At 42.6% G+C, this 17,821-nt stretch overlaps 1 protein-coding gene across 1 annotated transcript in view; it reads right to left on the bottom strand.

Annotated features, from left to right (window-relative positions):
- The window catches only part of RNF150 (ring finger protein 150), a 258,670-nt gene extending 241,051 nt beyond the window's left edge, over positions 1–17,619 (bottom strand). Inside the window, exon 1 of the mRNA XM_028102331.2 lies at positions 17,136–17,619. Coding sequence (XP_027958132.2) covers positions 17,136–17,619 — 484 coding nt within the window. The remainder of the gene's footprint in view (positions 1–17,135) is intronic.
- Between the last annotated feature and the right edge of the window lie 202 nt (positions 17,620–17,821).

Below are 17,821 nucleotides of genomic sequence, written 5' to 3'. Positions count from 1 at the left end.
AGGTCCTGTCCTTTGTACGAGGTAGTACAAAGGGATCCAGGGTATAGAGGGAATGACTCTGCCCTCAGGTCACTCCAAATCTAATGATGGGGATACGCAAACATAAGATTCATGGTAAAATATGGCAAATACTTTAAAACAAGCACAAAAGGTCTGAGAACATGGAAGGAAGAGTTCACATCTAGAAGGGAGCACAAGGAAATGCCTCAGAAAAGAGGAAGCATTTAAGACAGGCCTTGAGGGCAAGACAATAGATGGCAGATCCTAGGAACAGAAATGCATAAACAAAAATAAATCGGCTAATTTTTTTTTTTTTTTTTACCTATGATGGAACAGACTAACAGAGTAACCCTCACAATTAACAGAAGATTTAAAAAAAAATAGCAATTTAAGATGAGAAGAATCAAGGCAACGAGGACATGAGGGGCTAAGAGCCTAGAAAAAAGGAAAATACACAGAGGGGAGCCGTACATTTGCTGCCTCCCCAACTGCCGCCACCCCCAGGGAATTTGTGAAGTGGGATCTCAAATCATAGTGACCAAACAGAAAGCAGCATCCTGGGGCTTACTGCAATCTTACAAGTTGGGGTGAAACAAACAAGAGTTCAAGGCTACCTAAGTTGGCAGGACACGTAAGACCTTGGACACGTAACACCACATAAAAAGGAACCAGAGTACTGAGAACATTCTGCACACAATTTCCTCCTAGGCCTCTGATGACACCTGAGCTGCACATTATCAATGGAAGATGCTTTCAAACCATTCAGAAAGCAACTGTTCAGAGGCTACAAAGCCAATCAGCTATATTGGCAATCTCAGTAGCAGAGGGCAAAATCTGCTCCTCTGGATGCACCGAGGTTGGAGGGGGGTAGTCATTTGGTAAGTAACCTGAAGGGCCATGCCCTAGGAGTGAGGAGGACAGAAATTAACCAGTGTTCATCACACAACCTGTGATGTACATAAGTTATCAGGCCCAAAATGCCAATAGTGCCAAGGTAGAGAATTCTAATCCCGAGGAAGTGGTCCCTAAACCTGTCCCAGATACCATCCAAGGGAGTATCCCTCCCAACTACACTTCTCCCCTGCTAGGTAGTCTCCAGTAAGGCAAACTCTTGGGGCTTCATGGTTTTCCCTGATAAAATAAAATGACTAGGGGCGGCTCAGTCGGTTAAGCATCTGCCTTCGGCTCAGGTCATGATCTCAGGGTCCTGGGATCAAGTCTCGAATGGGCTCCTAGCTCAGTGGGGAGCCTGCTTCTCCCTATGCCAGTCCCCCTGTTTGTGTATGCACGCTCTGTCAAGTAAATAAAATCTTTAGAAAAAATGACTAATTCGTATTTTTGGTGAATAAAATGATCAAAACTGATGATCTCTGAAATCTTTCAGTAAAAGTCTCTTTCTATTTTGTGGTTGAATAAGTAATATAAGTAATACCTGGGTAATTTTGGTAATATAGACGAAAAAAATTACAAATCCACTGACCGACAGGCAGATATAAGGTCACGCTACAAGGGCCTTTTTGGCCTACTTGCACCCGGGGAGATTTGGGAACAGGTAAAACGATGTACATATGTAAAGAAAATAAATTCTCAGGAGTATTCTAATAAGAATCTTACAAGTAGAATATACTAGGAATGTTAAAATAAGCAACAGAAGAACACTAAAAATAGAGAAGTGAATTACTGAGCATGAAGAACCACAAACCCAATTAAAGAAAATCTTATTTAAAATCAAGGGTGTAGCAATTTAATGAGCAAGCAAAACTGTTCTGGGATTACATGCATCAGACATCATCCAAGTCCAATTAAAATTCTAAGCTATATACTATATATACACACACCTATTTTTAAATTCCCATAATGACAGTAACGGTGTCATTCTTTTATTTTGACCCGGAAATATTTTTCTGGCAAATGGGGTTTGACAGTGGTTTGCAATGTTAAGAGTAATTACAAACTTAGGAAAATCACAGTAGGATAAATTTGAAGGGAATGATTTACTTATAAAATGAGAAATAACATTCAGTGGTAGAAATTCGCAGAGACCCTTTTACTTTAATAGCATTAGTAGATAAAAGCCTGATGCAATTCTCTAAGAACACCATCGTTTTTAACTGATGGGAATAAATCACTCGAACTAGAACTATTCTTTAAGCCACAATTTATAGACAAGGACTGTAATATACCAAAGACATGACCATATCCACAGGGGACAAAGTTTGACTTGTGGAACAATTAAATCCATAGTAATTTATACCTCATACTTCAGTAAGAAATATTTCTTGTGCAACGAAGGAATTACATTGCTGCAGATATGCAATAAATTTAACAATGGCAGACTAAGTTTCTCAATTCTTACAGGAAACAATGTTTCTATACAGCTTATTATCTGTAAGGAAATTTTTCCCCTCATAAAAAAGTACACTGAAACAAAAATTAGTAAAAAGTCAAAGAAAGCCTACACACAAAAATTAGGAGAAAGTCAAAGAAAGCCTGCACGCCTCACAATATACTTGACATTTATAAAGATCTGGATTAAAATACCAGCTTTGCTTCTGTCCATCTGTGCCTTCGGGCAAGTTTCCAACTCACAGGGTCTGCGAAAGAAGTATGAAAGACACCTAACACAGTGCCTAGAGCCTTATGTGTTCACGAGCATGCACTCTCTTCCTTCTAATATTTATTCAGTCCAACCAAGATTTGCGGAGTTCTTCTAATGAACAAGGTGGCAGATTTAATATATAAGCCTGGAGCCAGAAGAGGTGATTTGCTGAAAGAATGTCTGGGCTTATTAATAAAAGGAGAATTTCCCTCAGTGGTCTTCCGTGGGAAGAGAAGACGGGGCATGTGAAGAGCACAGTGGCTATTTAGTGCCTATTAGTTTCTACATTTACATTATTTATTATATACATGCCCCTCCCACCCCGAGAGTGGCTGCTGATGGGCTCCCCCCTATCATCTGGTCATCTCACCTGAAGCTTTTGTCAGAGCTCCTGCTCCGCGGGCCCTAATCCCTGGGGAACCGGTGTTGGGCCTGTTGAATGGCCCTAAACTCATGAATAGCAAGGCATAGTCGGGCTGTGTCCATCACTGCATTGCTAGAAGGCAAGGCATGGGCAGGTAGAGAGGGTTATGTCACACCTTCTTGCCTTTGAACCCTTCTGCCCTGTCACCTTGGCCACTGAACCTCAGTTTTGGATGATCCTGTTTCCTTGAGTCTCAGGTTTTTCTTAGCCTGGAGTATAGTTCAATAGCAGCAAACACCGTACACTTACAGAACACTTGCGACGTGGGGTTGAGGTAGTAGCTTCTTCAAACTGCCTATTAGCTACAGAAAGGAAGCATGTCTTCTTCGCCAGAAATTTCCATTCCTTGAAAAAGATGGATGGAGGGCGCCTGGGTGGCTTAGTCGGTTAAGCGTCTGCCTTCGGCTCAGGTCATGATCCCAGGGTCCTGGGATCGAGCCCCGCATTGGGCTCCCTGCTCGGTGGAGAGCCTGCTTCTCCCTCTGCCTCTCTGTCTCTGTCTCTCATGAATAAATAAATAAAATCTTAAAAAAAAGAAAAAGATGGATGGAATCTGGGGCTGAGACTCACCCAGAAGCACATGACAGTGGAATGAGTACTGACAGTGACAACCCCCCCACCTCCCACCAATCAGCCCCCCTGTGTGACAACACATCTTTTTTTAGAAATATGGTGGTTACCAAATAGGCCAAGCAAGGAAATGGCCTATTTCAGGGTTACTCTTCCCTTGAAAAAGGATGCCTCATTTCAGTAAGCAAATCAATTAAGGGCCAGAGTTTGAGCTGTTGTTTTCTTATTCAAATTATTCTGATGGTAAAAGTGATAAAATGCAAACAGGAAACAGAATATATTTGCATGAGTCAATGAACTGCAATTGTTTTAACAGAACAGTGACAGCAAGCACTGTGTTCCAATATCCTAACCTACTCAAATTTCATTTTAATGTCAAAATATCACTTACTCTGAAATGCACAAAATGTACCTTAGTAATTATGTGCCACCTTTTCAAAGATTAAATATAAAAATAATGAGCAGGCTCATGGTTATGCTATGGTTCAAAAATGCTTCTAAGGTTCTATTTAGCTTCACTAAGGAAAATGGCTTTTTTTTCCTTTTACCTACAATGTATTTTTCAAAATAGGACTAAATAAAACACAAAGTGTTCTTGAGTAATAAGCTAAGATATACTTAATATAGTATCTCCCTAAAAAAGGGAGAAAATTGGTTAGTATCAGACAGCAGTAAACCAAATTACAAGAGTCATTTCGTTTTACCAAAGAGATGACTTTCTAATTTAAAAGAATCAAGTTTTAATTAGGGGTAAATGGTTTTTCAAGATAGTCATAAAGGTCAACAGGATGAAAGATACTAAAGACTTTTTAATGTACAGAACTTGGATTGTATGTAATAAAGCATCACTGCATGTTTTTTTTTTTTTTTCTGAGCATGGCCCCATGAGAGGGACACTTAACCTCTCCTGTGCAGGCTTAGTGTGTGCAAGGTGAGCCTCATAAGATGATTACTTCCTTTAAATGCTTGGTATAAAGGCCAGGTACCTCCCACCAGGTGAACGGCATCAAGATGAGTCATGATTCACCATATTAATATTACCGCAGATTGGGAATCATTCAAGAAACCCGTGCTAGGTACCAGGACAAGGGGCTGGGAGGCATAAAGCACCTGCACTCAGAAAGCTCACAGTCTAGCAGAAGAGAATTCATCTCAATAAAATAGAGAATGCGTTTCATATAATCAATGCATTTATGAAAGGAAAGAAGAACAAAGTAATGATGCAACGTGTTTTCTATAGAAATAAACTCAAATTGACAGGGATAATATCACCTAATTGCTTCAAACTCTGCATATAGTTAAGAGCTAAAAAGTAAAGGCATGCAAATACATAAGAAATTAAATACATTCTAGAGAAAACTTCAATGCTGCAACCAACAGTTGCTTTAACAAATTCCTTACTCAGATTTAAAAGAAAACTTGAGATTTCTCTCATTGCCCAAAAGGTCACAATTTGGCATATCTCACCAATCATTTGTCATTTGCTATTTCCTTCATTGGAGAAATCTTGACATCCTTTTCCCTGCGCCCCATTAACTTTAGATTCTTCTGGAATGAAGTAGTGTGTACACAGAGAGACAAATTCATAAACTATACAGTAGGGTTTACCATCAACCTATAACCTTTCCTTGCGGTAACACTCGGGTCTCCTTGAAGTATGAAGTCTACCAGATGCCCAACTCCGAGTAAAAACATCCAGGCAGCACTACGCCCAGCTACTTCTTTCAGATCTCTTGCTGTATTTCATAACAGCTGACTCCAAAGGACATTTCTATTCCATTACCTGTAAAAAAAAGACCCTTGCAGACCTCCAAAGCAAAGGAGCCATGCAAAACTCTGGAGGAAACCTGCAAAAAACTGAGCATGGTGACTGGTAACGCTCCCTGCCCACTTGAATGCTTAACTCCCATGATTCTAGAGCCACCATATTGTACTTTACTGAAAGGTATTCCCCTCAAGGTACAGGTGACATAAGAGCAAGTGGAATTGAAAAAAAAAAAGTTGGTTAAATAAGGGGGAAACAGATAAACATCTACCAGATATTCCTATTTGGGAGTCATTCTCACACATTTCAGAAGTGTAATGAGATGATTTGCTGTATAAATACATAATTCTATCAGAAAAGCTGGAGGAAAGAGCATTCCAAAGGCCCTGAGGTGGCAGCAAGTTGGGCATATCTGAGGACCAGCAAGAGGGGCTGGGAAAGACGGAGGGAGGGGAAACATGGCTGGAAAAGAGGCTTGGACAGGAGGCAGGGGCCAAGCCGGGCCAGGCCCTGGGGGTGAAAGCAAGAACTTGGACTTGGTTCCAAGTATGATACGCAGACCCCGGAAGATCTGAGCCAGGGAGTGATGTCCTTTGATTTTTGAAACTTCATTCTGTCTGCAGCATGGGGACCAGATGATAGGGAGCAGGAGGGGAAGGTGGACATCAGCCAGGAGTGACAGCGGTCCAGGCAGGGATCATGATGGCTGGGAATCAGCTGGTCAGATTGTAGTCCGAGTCCAAATATACTTCTTTTGACAATAATGAGTTAACATTAAATGCTCACAGTTGCCCCTTTCCTGCGTTGCGTGAGTCCACAACAGTTCTGATGGATAACACATGAGGCTCATTCACAGGTGAAGACGTAGGTTAATCACTTGCTTCCTGAGCTTCCAATCCTCTCTGCCTTGCAAGACTCTTGGCAGCTCCTCTTCCACTATGCTCAAATCCTAGAGTCCTCCCATCACTCTCAGCAACCAGAGAACTTCAAGTTTCTATCTCCATACCTATGGTGCTTTAGGTCTCCCTAGGCAAGTGACTCTGTCAGAGTCCAGGCCCAGGCCAACTGGGTACCAGAATTTTTTTTTTTTTTTTTTACACCACCATCACCACCGTATGCAGCCTCCCGACTGGGTAATGACAACCATGAGGTGCCAAATGTGGTATTTCTTACTCAGTAAAAATACCATGGCAATCTCTACTTCTTATGCCAGAAGCCTACAATCAAGATAACGAACATTTAGCACATCACTGAAATTTCACCCAACTTAATTAAAATGTCTAATCTTTTCTGACTCATTATACTCTTTTTGATTGTTACAGAAGTTTGTGTGCTTTCCTGTACTTGCTGTGTTTGCCATCTGTTTGTGTTCCTGCTGGTCTCCAAAATCTGGTTATTATTAGTGAATCACTACCTCATGTCTTGAAATAATACTTATTGTACACATCCTCATAGTTTTAATTATAATCCTGAAATTTAAAAAATTCTCATGTAGAATTCAGATACTATCGAAGGAAAAAAACAGTATTTCTTTAAGTTATTAAGAACTATGGAATGTAAGAACTCAAGGAGGCCTTTAGATTCACCCAGTATGGTGGTTATCAACCACAGCTGCACATTAGAATCATCTGGAGAGTGCTCTGCCCACCAGACTAATTACATCAGAATCTCTGCATGTGGAATCTGGGCACCTGTAATTTTTAAACTCCCCAGATGAGTGTAATGTGCAGCCAGAGTGGAGAATCACTGCTCTAAACCATGACCCCCTCCAGGAGCCTCCTGCTCATCACTTTCAAATGGAAGAAAATGAGACCCAGAGCGGGGAAGTCACTTGCCAATGGTAAAGCCAATTTGAGGTAGAACCACAACTGAAACCTGCATTTCCTAACACACTGTTCAATTTGCATTTAACATCTCCAAGATTTAGATGAATGCAAGGGAACAGAGGGGGTTCCACCAATTGCAGTCCTAATGATTCTATTACCCAGGCTTCATTCCTTCTGATTCGCCACCTTCTGGGTCTTGCCCCAGCTGCCAGACTGGTCTAGCTTGGAGCAAAGTCATGCAGAAAAGCTATGCTAGGCCCCCACGGCAGCACTCATAACTGACAGACGTATTCTTTCTCCTTCAGTGGAGCCATCCTAGAGAGTGAGCATACCTCTGAAGGCTTCACTAAGTGGGTTACCAAAACCCGGCTCTACAGTTACCCATGAAAAACCTCTAATGAGTCCCATATTGAGGAACTTGACTGAAGTAATCATGGATGTGCACCCATTTTTAGGTAAATAAGGATGTTTACATTAGCACTGTTTATGTAGGGTAAAAGTGGGATCATCACAGAAATATCATGGAAACAAATTTCAAAATGTACCCTTCAATTTAAAAAAACTATAAAACATATGCAATATATTCCCAATTTGGTAAAAGTAAATAATGTATCCACATTATGAAAAAAAAAGATTTGAGTGGTTGGGTTATAAGACGGTTTTTATTATCTTCCCTCTTTTTAAATGTTCCATATTTTCAATTTTTTTTTTTAAGATTTTATTTATTTGAGACAGCAAGGGAGAGAGAGCACAAGCAGGGGGAGTGGGAGAGGGCGAAGCAGACTCCCCGCTCAGCGTGGAGCCCAACGCAGGGCTCGATCCCAGGACCCCGAGATCATGACCTGAGCTGAAGGCAGACGCTCAACAACTGAGCCACCCAGGTGCCCCTTAAGTTTTTCTATAAAGCATGTCTCTCTCATTTAAAATGAGAAAAATATATATTTTCTAAAGCAGCAAGACAATAAACACGTCCAGAACTCTATTTGGTTACAACTTGTTTTTGATACCCTTCTGCTTGTCTTTTTCGCTTCAGACCAAGGACATGAATGAACCAGGCACTTACTTCCTGCCACATTCTACAGGGGGAATAAACATTTTAACAGGAGACTCTAATTAGAATCTCCCTGACTTCACTTATGTAAGTCAAAAGCTAAGAAAAATTTTAGTGTCACAGAATATTTTTTCATGACATTAGAAACATATTAACTTGGCCTCTTTCTAGTCTCCCGGTTATTTAACAGATCTTAATATTTCCTGAGCACTTTCCATGCACTAGGGACTCCTAGGCTTTGGGAATTTTATGATGAACAAAAAGTGTCTAAAGCCTGTTTCTTGTGGCTCTTATATGGGGGCGGGGGAAGACAGACAAGAAAACACGTTAATGAGAAGTAAAATGAAGCAGGGGAGGGGTTGGGAGTGCTGGGGATAGGGAGTGGGGGAGGGATGCTGCTATTTTAAATAGAGGAGCTGGAGAGTGCCTTAGTGGTGAGGTCACTCACTTTAGAGAAGGGACCTGACAGAGGCAGCCAGTCCTGTGGGTATCTGGGACGAAGAACATTTCAAGCAGCTTTTTACATAGTTCACACATATTTCTGGTAAATAAAGGGGAAAACCTCTTTCCTGTTCCACTGTTCTTTGGGACATTTGAAATCACATTCCTGATGGAGGTTTAGTCAGTTCACAGCTACAGAACAGCCTGAAGAATACCTTCTGTGGAAAGTGAGGACCAGAAAAGAGAAAAATTGTAGGGGAAAAAAAAAAAAGGGATTTGTGCAGGTCAACACTTAGAAAAATGTCCAATCTTTGCCTTTTCAATAGTGTTTTAGTGAACTATGTAAAAAAAAACTATGGAGAGAGAGGTTGAATTGGTTAAAAAACAAAACATTGCTTGGATCTTACCTAAAATATGTACTAATTATAGATTTTGACCTGGAAAGGACATGAATGAGCCATACATTTAACACAAAATTATTTCTAATCTTTAACCTTTATTAAATGCATGAACATATACTTCATACAAAAAAGGCTGACAATCTATGCATAAGCTTTAATTTTATGACAAATGATTATTTCTACTGAAAAGTGTTTCTACACATATATTAAAGAAAAATTTTTAAGATACTTACAGAATCAATTTATTACCAATGCTTTTGAAGTAAAAGAACTTTCCTCTCATATAGAAAAAAGAACTAGAAACAATTTTATCTCAATCTGTAAAACACACTTCTCAAGTTAAACTGCCAAGGGATTAATCCTTTATAGAGTTTAAAATAAAAGATGACATTGTACCTATAGACAAGGTTTCCATGGGACAAAACCACTGTAATTGCAGCTTCATAAAGAACAATCATGCGGCACAAGGCGGCTTTTTTTTTTCCCCCTCTCAGGCTTTTATATTACCAGCAAAATCCTCAAAAGTGGAGATATTCTGAATAGGATTTGAGTTCCATTTTAACTCAAATTTACCATCTCTCAATTTACATAATCAAATACAGGGAATTCCTGCATCACCTCACTCAGCAGTAAGGGAAGATGGCCTCTAGAGTGTATACAACATGGAGCATCTCCTCTAGGGATAAGCCGAAGACTTTCAGGGGCTGTTAAAATATTAAATTCTTTATATACTAAGTTTTATGTCCAGAAATGCAACGATAATGGTTATGCTCCTTTTCAAAAATGGAGCCTGGTTTCTAGACAAATTAATGTTGCATCAAGAAGCACAATCGCTCCTTTTTGAGAAACTAGAAGTTCTAAAGTCCCAGGTTCTTTCTAAATCTTTCCAGATTTCCTAGTCATAAAATTCCTTCCTTTTTGAGAAGCCTGGGGATCTTTAAGAACAGAGCCAGCAGGAGAGAGGAGGATGGAATGCTTACTGAAGATTGGAAGGTAGACAGGATTCTTCCAAATCCCCCAGACATGTATTTCTATGACCCGAACTGAGTAAACAAGGCATACGGTTTCTTGAAATGCCCAGGCCATATTAAGTTACACTGCCAGGAATGTTATCTAATACTGACACTGCATTATGGCTTTTAATAACAGAGTCTGGAATTCCTGGCTATCGGAGGTCTGTCTGCCATTAGAGAGACAGGTGAAGAAGCAGTTCCGTGCCACAAAAATAAGTACATAAACACTAAGTGCGGAGGGTGAGATTGTTTGGCCTGGGAGGTTAAGAACAAGCGTAAATGATATTTTCCTCTTAAGACACATACAGAAAAGCAAAGTGGAAACTGAGGCTCTTAAGTGTTTCTTAAATATCCAAATGATAGAAAATCACGGGTGCTCAGGCTTCAGAAGACCCTTAAGGTATCAGCCAATGGAACCCTGTGCACGACTCCTACATTCAGCAATTCCACAACAACCCAGTTCAATTTCAATCTGAACACGAGAAAGCTTCATCTACCCCAGGAAGCCTCTCCCCCTCATACAGTTCTATCCCTGTGAACATTTCCCTTTACTAAAAGAAGTCTGCTTTCTAGAACTTCTCTTCACTAACCCTGGTTTGACTCCATAAAGCGGAGGACCCAAATACACTGGCTTTGGGGTTGAGGCAGGGGCATAAAGGAGTGGCACAGGCCAGAAGTGATGGGGACTAGGGCCAACTGAAGAGCACACTGCCCATATCAACGGCTAGCCACTGTTCTGCTCCAGACGGCTGCTGCCATGTGGGACACAGGTCCCTGTCGTCACTTTTTGTGATGAAGTAGAGCCAAAAATCTGAATTTTAGTAGAACTATCTTGATTTCTGAATGTATAAGGAATAAATTATGGAGTTCAAACAACTCTTAGTGATCAACTAACCCAAACCTTTTATAGAGAGAGAAAATGGAGATCCAGAATAGAAAAAGTGACTGACCCAAAGCCAGTTAATCAGAGGCATGCCTGAAGGCAGAGAGCCCTAAACATGAGGCCCCATCTCTTCCAGCACAAAAATGCAGCCTGTGAGTCAACAGTGCAACCAGCCTATAGACTTGTTAAAGTATTCTGAACTAAGCAGCAGCTTTAGCTAACTTCCTGTTATCCATTAAGTCATCACAGCCCACGTCTAGTTTTTATAGCATCCTTCCAAGTTGTGAGAATATGAAGCAGTAGTTATAAGCAAAGGCTCTAGAGATACACTACTCAGGTTTGCAAGCCTGGTTCCACCACTTGCCACCCACAGGGCACCTCTCCTGTCCAGGCTTCAGTTCCTTGGTCTGTGAAACGGGGATAACAGTACCCACCTGAGTGTTGTTGGGATAATTAAATGAGCTAATACGCATAAGGTGCTTACAATACGCCTGACAGGGTAAGCACTCCACGGCCAACATTATTACTTCCCAGAGAGAGAACTACAATATGCTAAAGAAGAGTGTTAATATAAACATACTAATTAAAGCAAAACCACACACGTCCTAGAAAGGTAGGAGTCCTGAAAAAAAATTATAGCAGCTAGTTCCTTCATAAGGGTTAAGGCAAAGGTAGACTTTAGAAATTAAAATAGCGGCAACAAATGTAGCATGAACCCATAAACTCTTAGCACCCACCAAAACAAGAAAGTGTCAATAAGCTTCCTGTTTTCTCCTCCAACCTTGGTCAAGTCCTAATAGACAAAGGATACACTCCTCCATCCTGGGCTCCTCCTCACCAAGCTGAGCTTATTCTCTAAACAATTCAACCATCTCTTCCCTTCTGTCATCTCTAAGGACTATTAGGGACCAAGTCCCTCAAAAGTTCTTCCATTCAGCTAGACATTTAGTCTTCTCATTTCCCTTTCACTATACACTAGCAATAGACAAAGAGAGCAAATACCTTCTTTAAAAAAAAAATGTATCCTTCAATGTCACAATCCAGTCACAAACTGTCTCCACACACTCAGATCTACCATGTATATCATGCAGGTCCCTGCTAGGAGACTTCAATTTAAGCCAAGAGAAAAAGCACATACACAACAGGAGAATCCTCAAATGTTCACCACCCTTCAGAGGGAGCCGGAATACCGGGGCTCAAATCACAGAAGCCACAAACAGAAATTAACACTACTGCTCTGGTCTTCAAAGCAGGAGAGGGGAAATAAAGCGACCTTTCCCAGGGCCTCAGTGCACCCTAAGGGTCTGATGATCCAGTTTAAGGCTCTGTGTACCACTGTGTACAATGCTTATAAGGGTTACATTTATTGACTGCTAGGTGCCGGCTACTGTACATGCACTGACTCATTTAATTACCATACCAACCAAGGTAGAGGGAAACTGAAGCCCCTGAGGTGTGCAGTCACTTGCTGAAAGGACAGTGAGAGGGGCACCAGGGTGGCTCAGTCGTTTAAGTGTCTGCCTTGGGCTCAGGTCACGATCCCAGTGTCTCGAGATCCAGCCCCGCAGCAGGCTCCCTGCTCAGCCAGGAGCCTGTTTCTCCCTCTCCCTTTGCCCCTCTCCCTCCCCCTGCTTGGGCATGTGTGCTTTGTCAAATGAATAAAATCTTTAAAAAAAGATACACAGTAAGAAAGCAGGAGAGCAAGGACACAAACCCAAGCGGGTGGCTCTAGAGGTTACACTAATTAACCACTTCCCAAAATTGCCACTACAGATTTCTGATAGGACTTTCCTCAGACTGTATCCTAAGAAAGTTCACAGGCATCTGACCAGCTCCGAGGAGATAAGTAGGGTCTCAGGGCCTTTACCTTGCCCCTGACAGTTCACTTCTGGGACTCTCACTGGCAGAAGCAACATTCCCACGTAGCTTTTACTCAAGGAAAACTTAGGCAGAGGCTCTCTAAAGCACAAAGCCGGCACTTCCCCATATCCTTTTATAGGGGACATGTAAAATCTGTAGTCCAGGTGCTTTAATTGGAAGGGGTAGATTTTTCTCTATTAATCTCTCTTCTGGTCAGACAAAAAAATGTATGAGCTCAAAGTCCAGGAAAAGACAAGTGATGGCTAGCTAGCAAGGAGAAAAGGAGCAAAATGAAAAGCGGAAAAAAAGAAAATCAAGAGTATGTTAAAAACTACTAGTCCCCAGGGAAATGCAGCTTAAAACCACAATGAAGATACCACTCTTAAACAGTTTGGCCAAAGTAAAAAATATAAGTGTTAATGAGGATATAGAGAAAATGGAACCCCCATATAGTGCTGGTGGGAGTGTGAAATGATGCAGTTGCTTTGGAAAACAATCAGGCAGTTCCTCAAAAGGTTGTGAAAGGACCCAGACATTCCACTTCTATGTATATAACCAAGAGACATGTCCACACACACACTTGGACACAAACGTTCGTAGCAGAGTATTATTCATAAAAAGCGGAAGTTACCTAGATGCCTATTAATTGATGAATAAATGAAATGTGGTATATCCGTACAAAATATTTGCAACAAAAAGGAATGCGGTAGGGATACATGCTATAGCACTGATAGTGAAAGAAGCAAGGTCACATAAAACCGCATATTACATGGTTCCATTTATAGATCTTCCTCAGCTTACAATGGCGTTACATCCCTATAAACCCATTATAAGTTGAAAATGCACTTAGTACACCTAACCTATGATCATAGCTCAGACTAGCCTCCCTTAAACACGTTCAGAACAATTGGTCCACAGTTGGGCAAAATCATCTAACGCAAAGCCTATTCTATAATAACGTATTGAAGATCTTTTTTTTTTTTTTAAGATTTTTATTTATTTGACAGAAACACAGCAAGAGAGGGGACACAAGCAGGGGGAGTGGAAGACGGAGAAGCAGGCTTCCCGTCAAACAGGGAGCCCGATGCGGGGGTCGATCCCAGGACCCTGGGATTATGACCTGAGCCCAAGGAAGACGCTTAACAACTGAGCCACCCAGGCACCCCGAAGATCTCATGTAATTTACTGAATGCTGCACTGAACGTAAAACAGAATGGCTATGTGGGTAAAGAATGGTTGTTAAGTGTATCAGTTGTTTATCCTCCTGAGTGGCTGGGAGCTTCAGGGGGCTGCGGCTGCCGGGCATTACAGAGGATCAAGCTGCATATTGCTAGTCCAGGAAAAGATCAAAAATCAAAATCCCAAGTACAGTTTTCTACTTTATATGTATCACTTTTCCACCATCATAAAGTCAAACCATCATAACTCTAACTCAGGAAACCATCTGTAAATGAAGTATCCAGAATAGGCAAATATGCAGAAAGTAGATTCGTCATTGCCTAGAGCTAGGGGGTTGGGGAGGAATGAGGAGTAACCGCTAAGGCACAGAGGGTTTCTTTTTGGAATTAGTGGTGAGGGTTGTACAATTCTCAGTATAGTAAGAGCCGTTAATTTGCATACTTAAGTGTGTGACTTGTGAATTCTCTCTCCATAAAGCAGTCATTTTTTAAAAGATTTTTAAAAACTGGTTACCAAGTAAAACTACTAGTGTACTCCAGGAGAATCCGTGTCTTTGTGAATGAGAGACTGTAATTGCAGAAGTGGTAGAAACCCAAAATCATTTCAGCAAGAAAAAAAAAATCAGAAAGTCTATATGGAAAGGGGAAGGGGAACCGATTTGTTTAACTGAATTTCAAGGTGGTGGGTGTGTTGGGGTCATATCACCCCAAATACATAGATATTATACGATGGGTTACATAACTAAATTCTGACGTACTCACCTGAAAGCTCAGTTCCAAAAATAAAGGATTTAGAGAGGTGAGATTTAAAAACAAGAAAAACAGGCAAAGGCTGATATTAGTTAGCTTTTTGGAGACTCTAAAAGTTTACAAATGTAAGGATCCTCTGGCATGTTGCACCCCATGTTCACAAAATAAGAATATGGATTTGAGCCCAAAATATACACCATTTCCTAAGATGAATTTAGAAATCGGACTTAACTAGAAAAAGTAGAGCCTTTAAGTTCTGGAGCTGAGGGTAAGACATGAACAGTGAGATCAGTGCTGGGATCTCAGTGTTTGAAATTTGGAAGAAATATTTAGAAGTGAAGGGTCTGCCAAGGTACCCAGTCATGGATCTCCTTAATAATGAGCCTGTAGCAGAAATCAATGCAAACTCTAAAGTGAATACAGAGTCCTAAGGGGGCAATATGTCAAATGATAATATGGAAGTTTCCTGGCCATTAGCTGACACCACGTTAACACATTTTCAGAAACAGAATAGAGAATTTCATTTACATTTTTTAGCTTTTAACTTTCAAACTATTACCAAACTGTTTACTCCCACTCTGTCTTAAGCATCATTTGTATGGAAAATCAGCCTACAGCTTTTTTTAAGAACAGGCAAGTCATTAATTGATCCAATGTGTTGGCAGTTCTGGAGAACCTTTTTAGACAGGAACAAGTGATGCCTTTCTGTTCAAAGAAGCCAGGTTTAACATTTCACGCATATGCACAGAGAAACATTTAAGGAATCCTGCAAATTAGCCAACAATCCTCTTGGAATTTACAGAACCAAAAAAACCCTTCACAACCCCTCAGGTCAGAGTTTAGATATTAAATGTTTAAAGATACTTTACATGACCTAAAGTCCTCCTCCATAGTCCTCCAAATCCTTGAATATCAAAGTTTAAGTAGTGCTCCTAGGACTCAATGTTGGGGTACAATCTTTTCCCCTACAAAACTGCTGAGCTCCAAGAAAATATATCAAGTGCTCCTAAATGCTGTATCATAGCTTTTCTAAGTGAACTGCCTCTCTTAATTAAGGGACTGCATTTTTCTGGCCTATGTGTTAAAAGCACTGAACTTTCCCCATTTCACCTGTTTGTGTTAAGCTTGACAGGTTCCTTGTTGAAGGCAGCTGGTGTTGATTACCAGAGGCAGACCAATGCTATACCTCATTAACAGGTGATAACAGCTCTCAGAAGGAAAACTTGTCCCGAAGAATGCACCCCCCAACAATACAGCCAAAGCTTGGTGTTTCATTTCAGTAGCATCACTGTTTATTAAAACCTAGCTTTTAAAGAAAATGACATTTTTGATCAGGCAACTCCGGTAAGAAAATGCATCTGTCATTTCTCTCCACCACCCCCCCCGCCCCCTTATGGATGCCACAGCCTCAACCCAGGAACCCCTCTGGGGAAGGAGGGCCCAACTCAAGGAGGCCTGTCTGCTGAAAGTAGCTGGTTATGCTGAGAAGCCTGGATAGGTTTTTTTGTTTTATTTCTACCGCGAAAGCAGTGGTATGTCAGGCCTACGGATAATATGAGTTTCAGGGCAGTAATGTATTTCTAGCCCTGGCACCCCTCAACCATTAAGAAAAGCTTATTCTTTCTACGCTGAAGTCGCCTCATTCTCGCCAAAAAGAAAGCCTTCAGCATAATCTCCCAATTAGGCAAAGGATAACGCAATACTGGAAAAGTAGGCATAACTTTATGGCCACCATGATCTTTTTGGCTGGTGGAGGATTATTTACCATCGTGCCTGCATGTCATCTTCTCCGAATGACAGAGCACAGGACTTTTATTATTATTTACGACGTGTGTCAACCCAGCGGGGGGGGGGGGGCGGGCAGGGCTTTTAATCTCCCACGAAGGGCTGAAACCTGACTTGAAGGAGCAAGTTAGCGGTGGTGAGCCGCCAGCACCAGTAACCCTACCCGCCTCCTGACACACAAACGCCTGCATCAGGAGTGTACCTGATGCACACACTAGTGCTGAGCTATCAGATGTACCGGTTCCAAACAGGTGCGGAGCCGGTCAATAAATACGCAATATACGAGCCCTGCTCCCAAACTTCACCTTCCAGATCCTCCTCGGAAAAGTTGGCCCACCTCGGCGAACCCACGTCGCGGCGGCGCTACGCTAATCGGAACACACACTCTGGTACCCCCCTTTCCCCTGCTTTGTAAACCCCCCGAAGTAACGCGAAGCAAAACTTAATAGGTCCAGAGAACAGAGACGCGTCTTCCGCGCAGACTTCCCAGAAAGGAGCTAGGAGGCAGGCGCTGGATCCTTCTCGGCGCCTACATCCCTTGGGGCTCCCCCTCTCCCGCGCCCGCCGCGCACCCGCCCGGGGCGCTTACCTGCATGGGACATGGTGATAGTCTCGTTGGTGTTGGAGCCCACGTTGAAGATGACCACCGCAGAGGCGTTCTGGAGGAACGCGTTCCGGATCTTATCCCTGTACGTGCAGTTGCCCTTGGGGATGAGGGCTATCCAGTTCTTGCCGTGGGCCGGGGCGGCGAACTTGGTGTTGGGGTCGCAGGCTAGGCGGTCTTGGGCCGAGCTGGCCATGACCACCTCCCCGCGGGCGTCCTGCTTGGGCGAGTGCTCCCCGTAGCGCCCGCACTCAGTCTTCTCGGTGTGCAGCTCGGTGCCGCCGCCGCCCGCCACTCCGGGCCCGGGGTCCGGCGCGGGCTCCGCGTAGGTGATGTTCACGAAGGCGGTGTACCATTCCTCCTTCTCAGCCACGGTGAAGTCCAGGCAGAGCAGATGCACGAAACAAAAGGAAAGCAGCCATGTTGAGAGAGCCAGACTGCGGCACGCTTGGATGAGAGACCTTGCCATCTTTATCCGCCGGGGCCCCCTTCCCGCCCCCCGCGCCCTCCCCCCACCCCGTCCCTCCTCCCCAGCCCCGGCCAACCCCGGGCCGGCGGCTTCTCCTTCTCCTCCTGTTCACTCCGGGGACCCGCGGGCCCGCGGCCGGGACGCGCAGTCGCCGCGGGGGCCGGATTCCGAGCGAGGGGATGGCGCCGGCCCCTTCCCCTTT

This window comes from Eumetopias jubatus, unplaced genomic scaffold (genome assembly GCF_037043125.1).
Source record: "Eumetopias jubatus isolate StellerSeaLion01/CBP00866 unplaced genomic scaffold, mEumJub1_p1.0 scaffold_2, whole genome shotgun sequence".
NCBI classification, from domain to species: Eukaryota; Metazoa; Chordata; class Mammalia; order Carnivora; family Otariidae; genus Eumetopias; species Eumetopias jubatus.
Note: the sequence above shows the minus strand (reverse complement) of the source record. Positions and strands in the feature narration are given on the sequence as shown.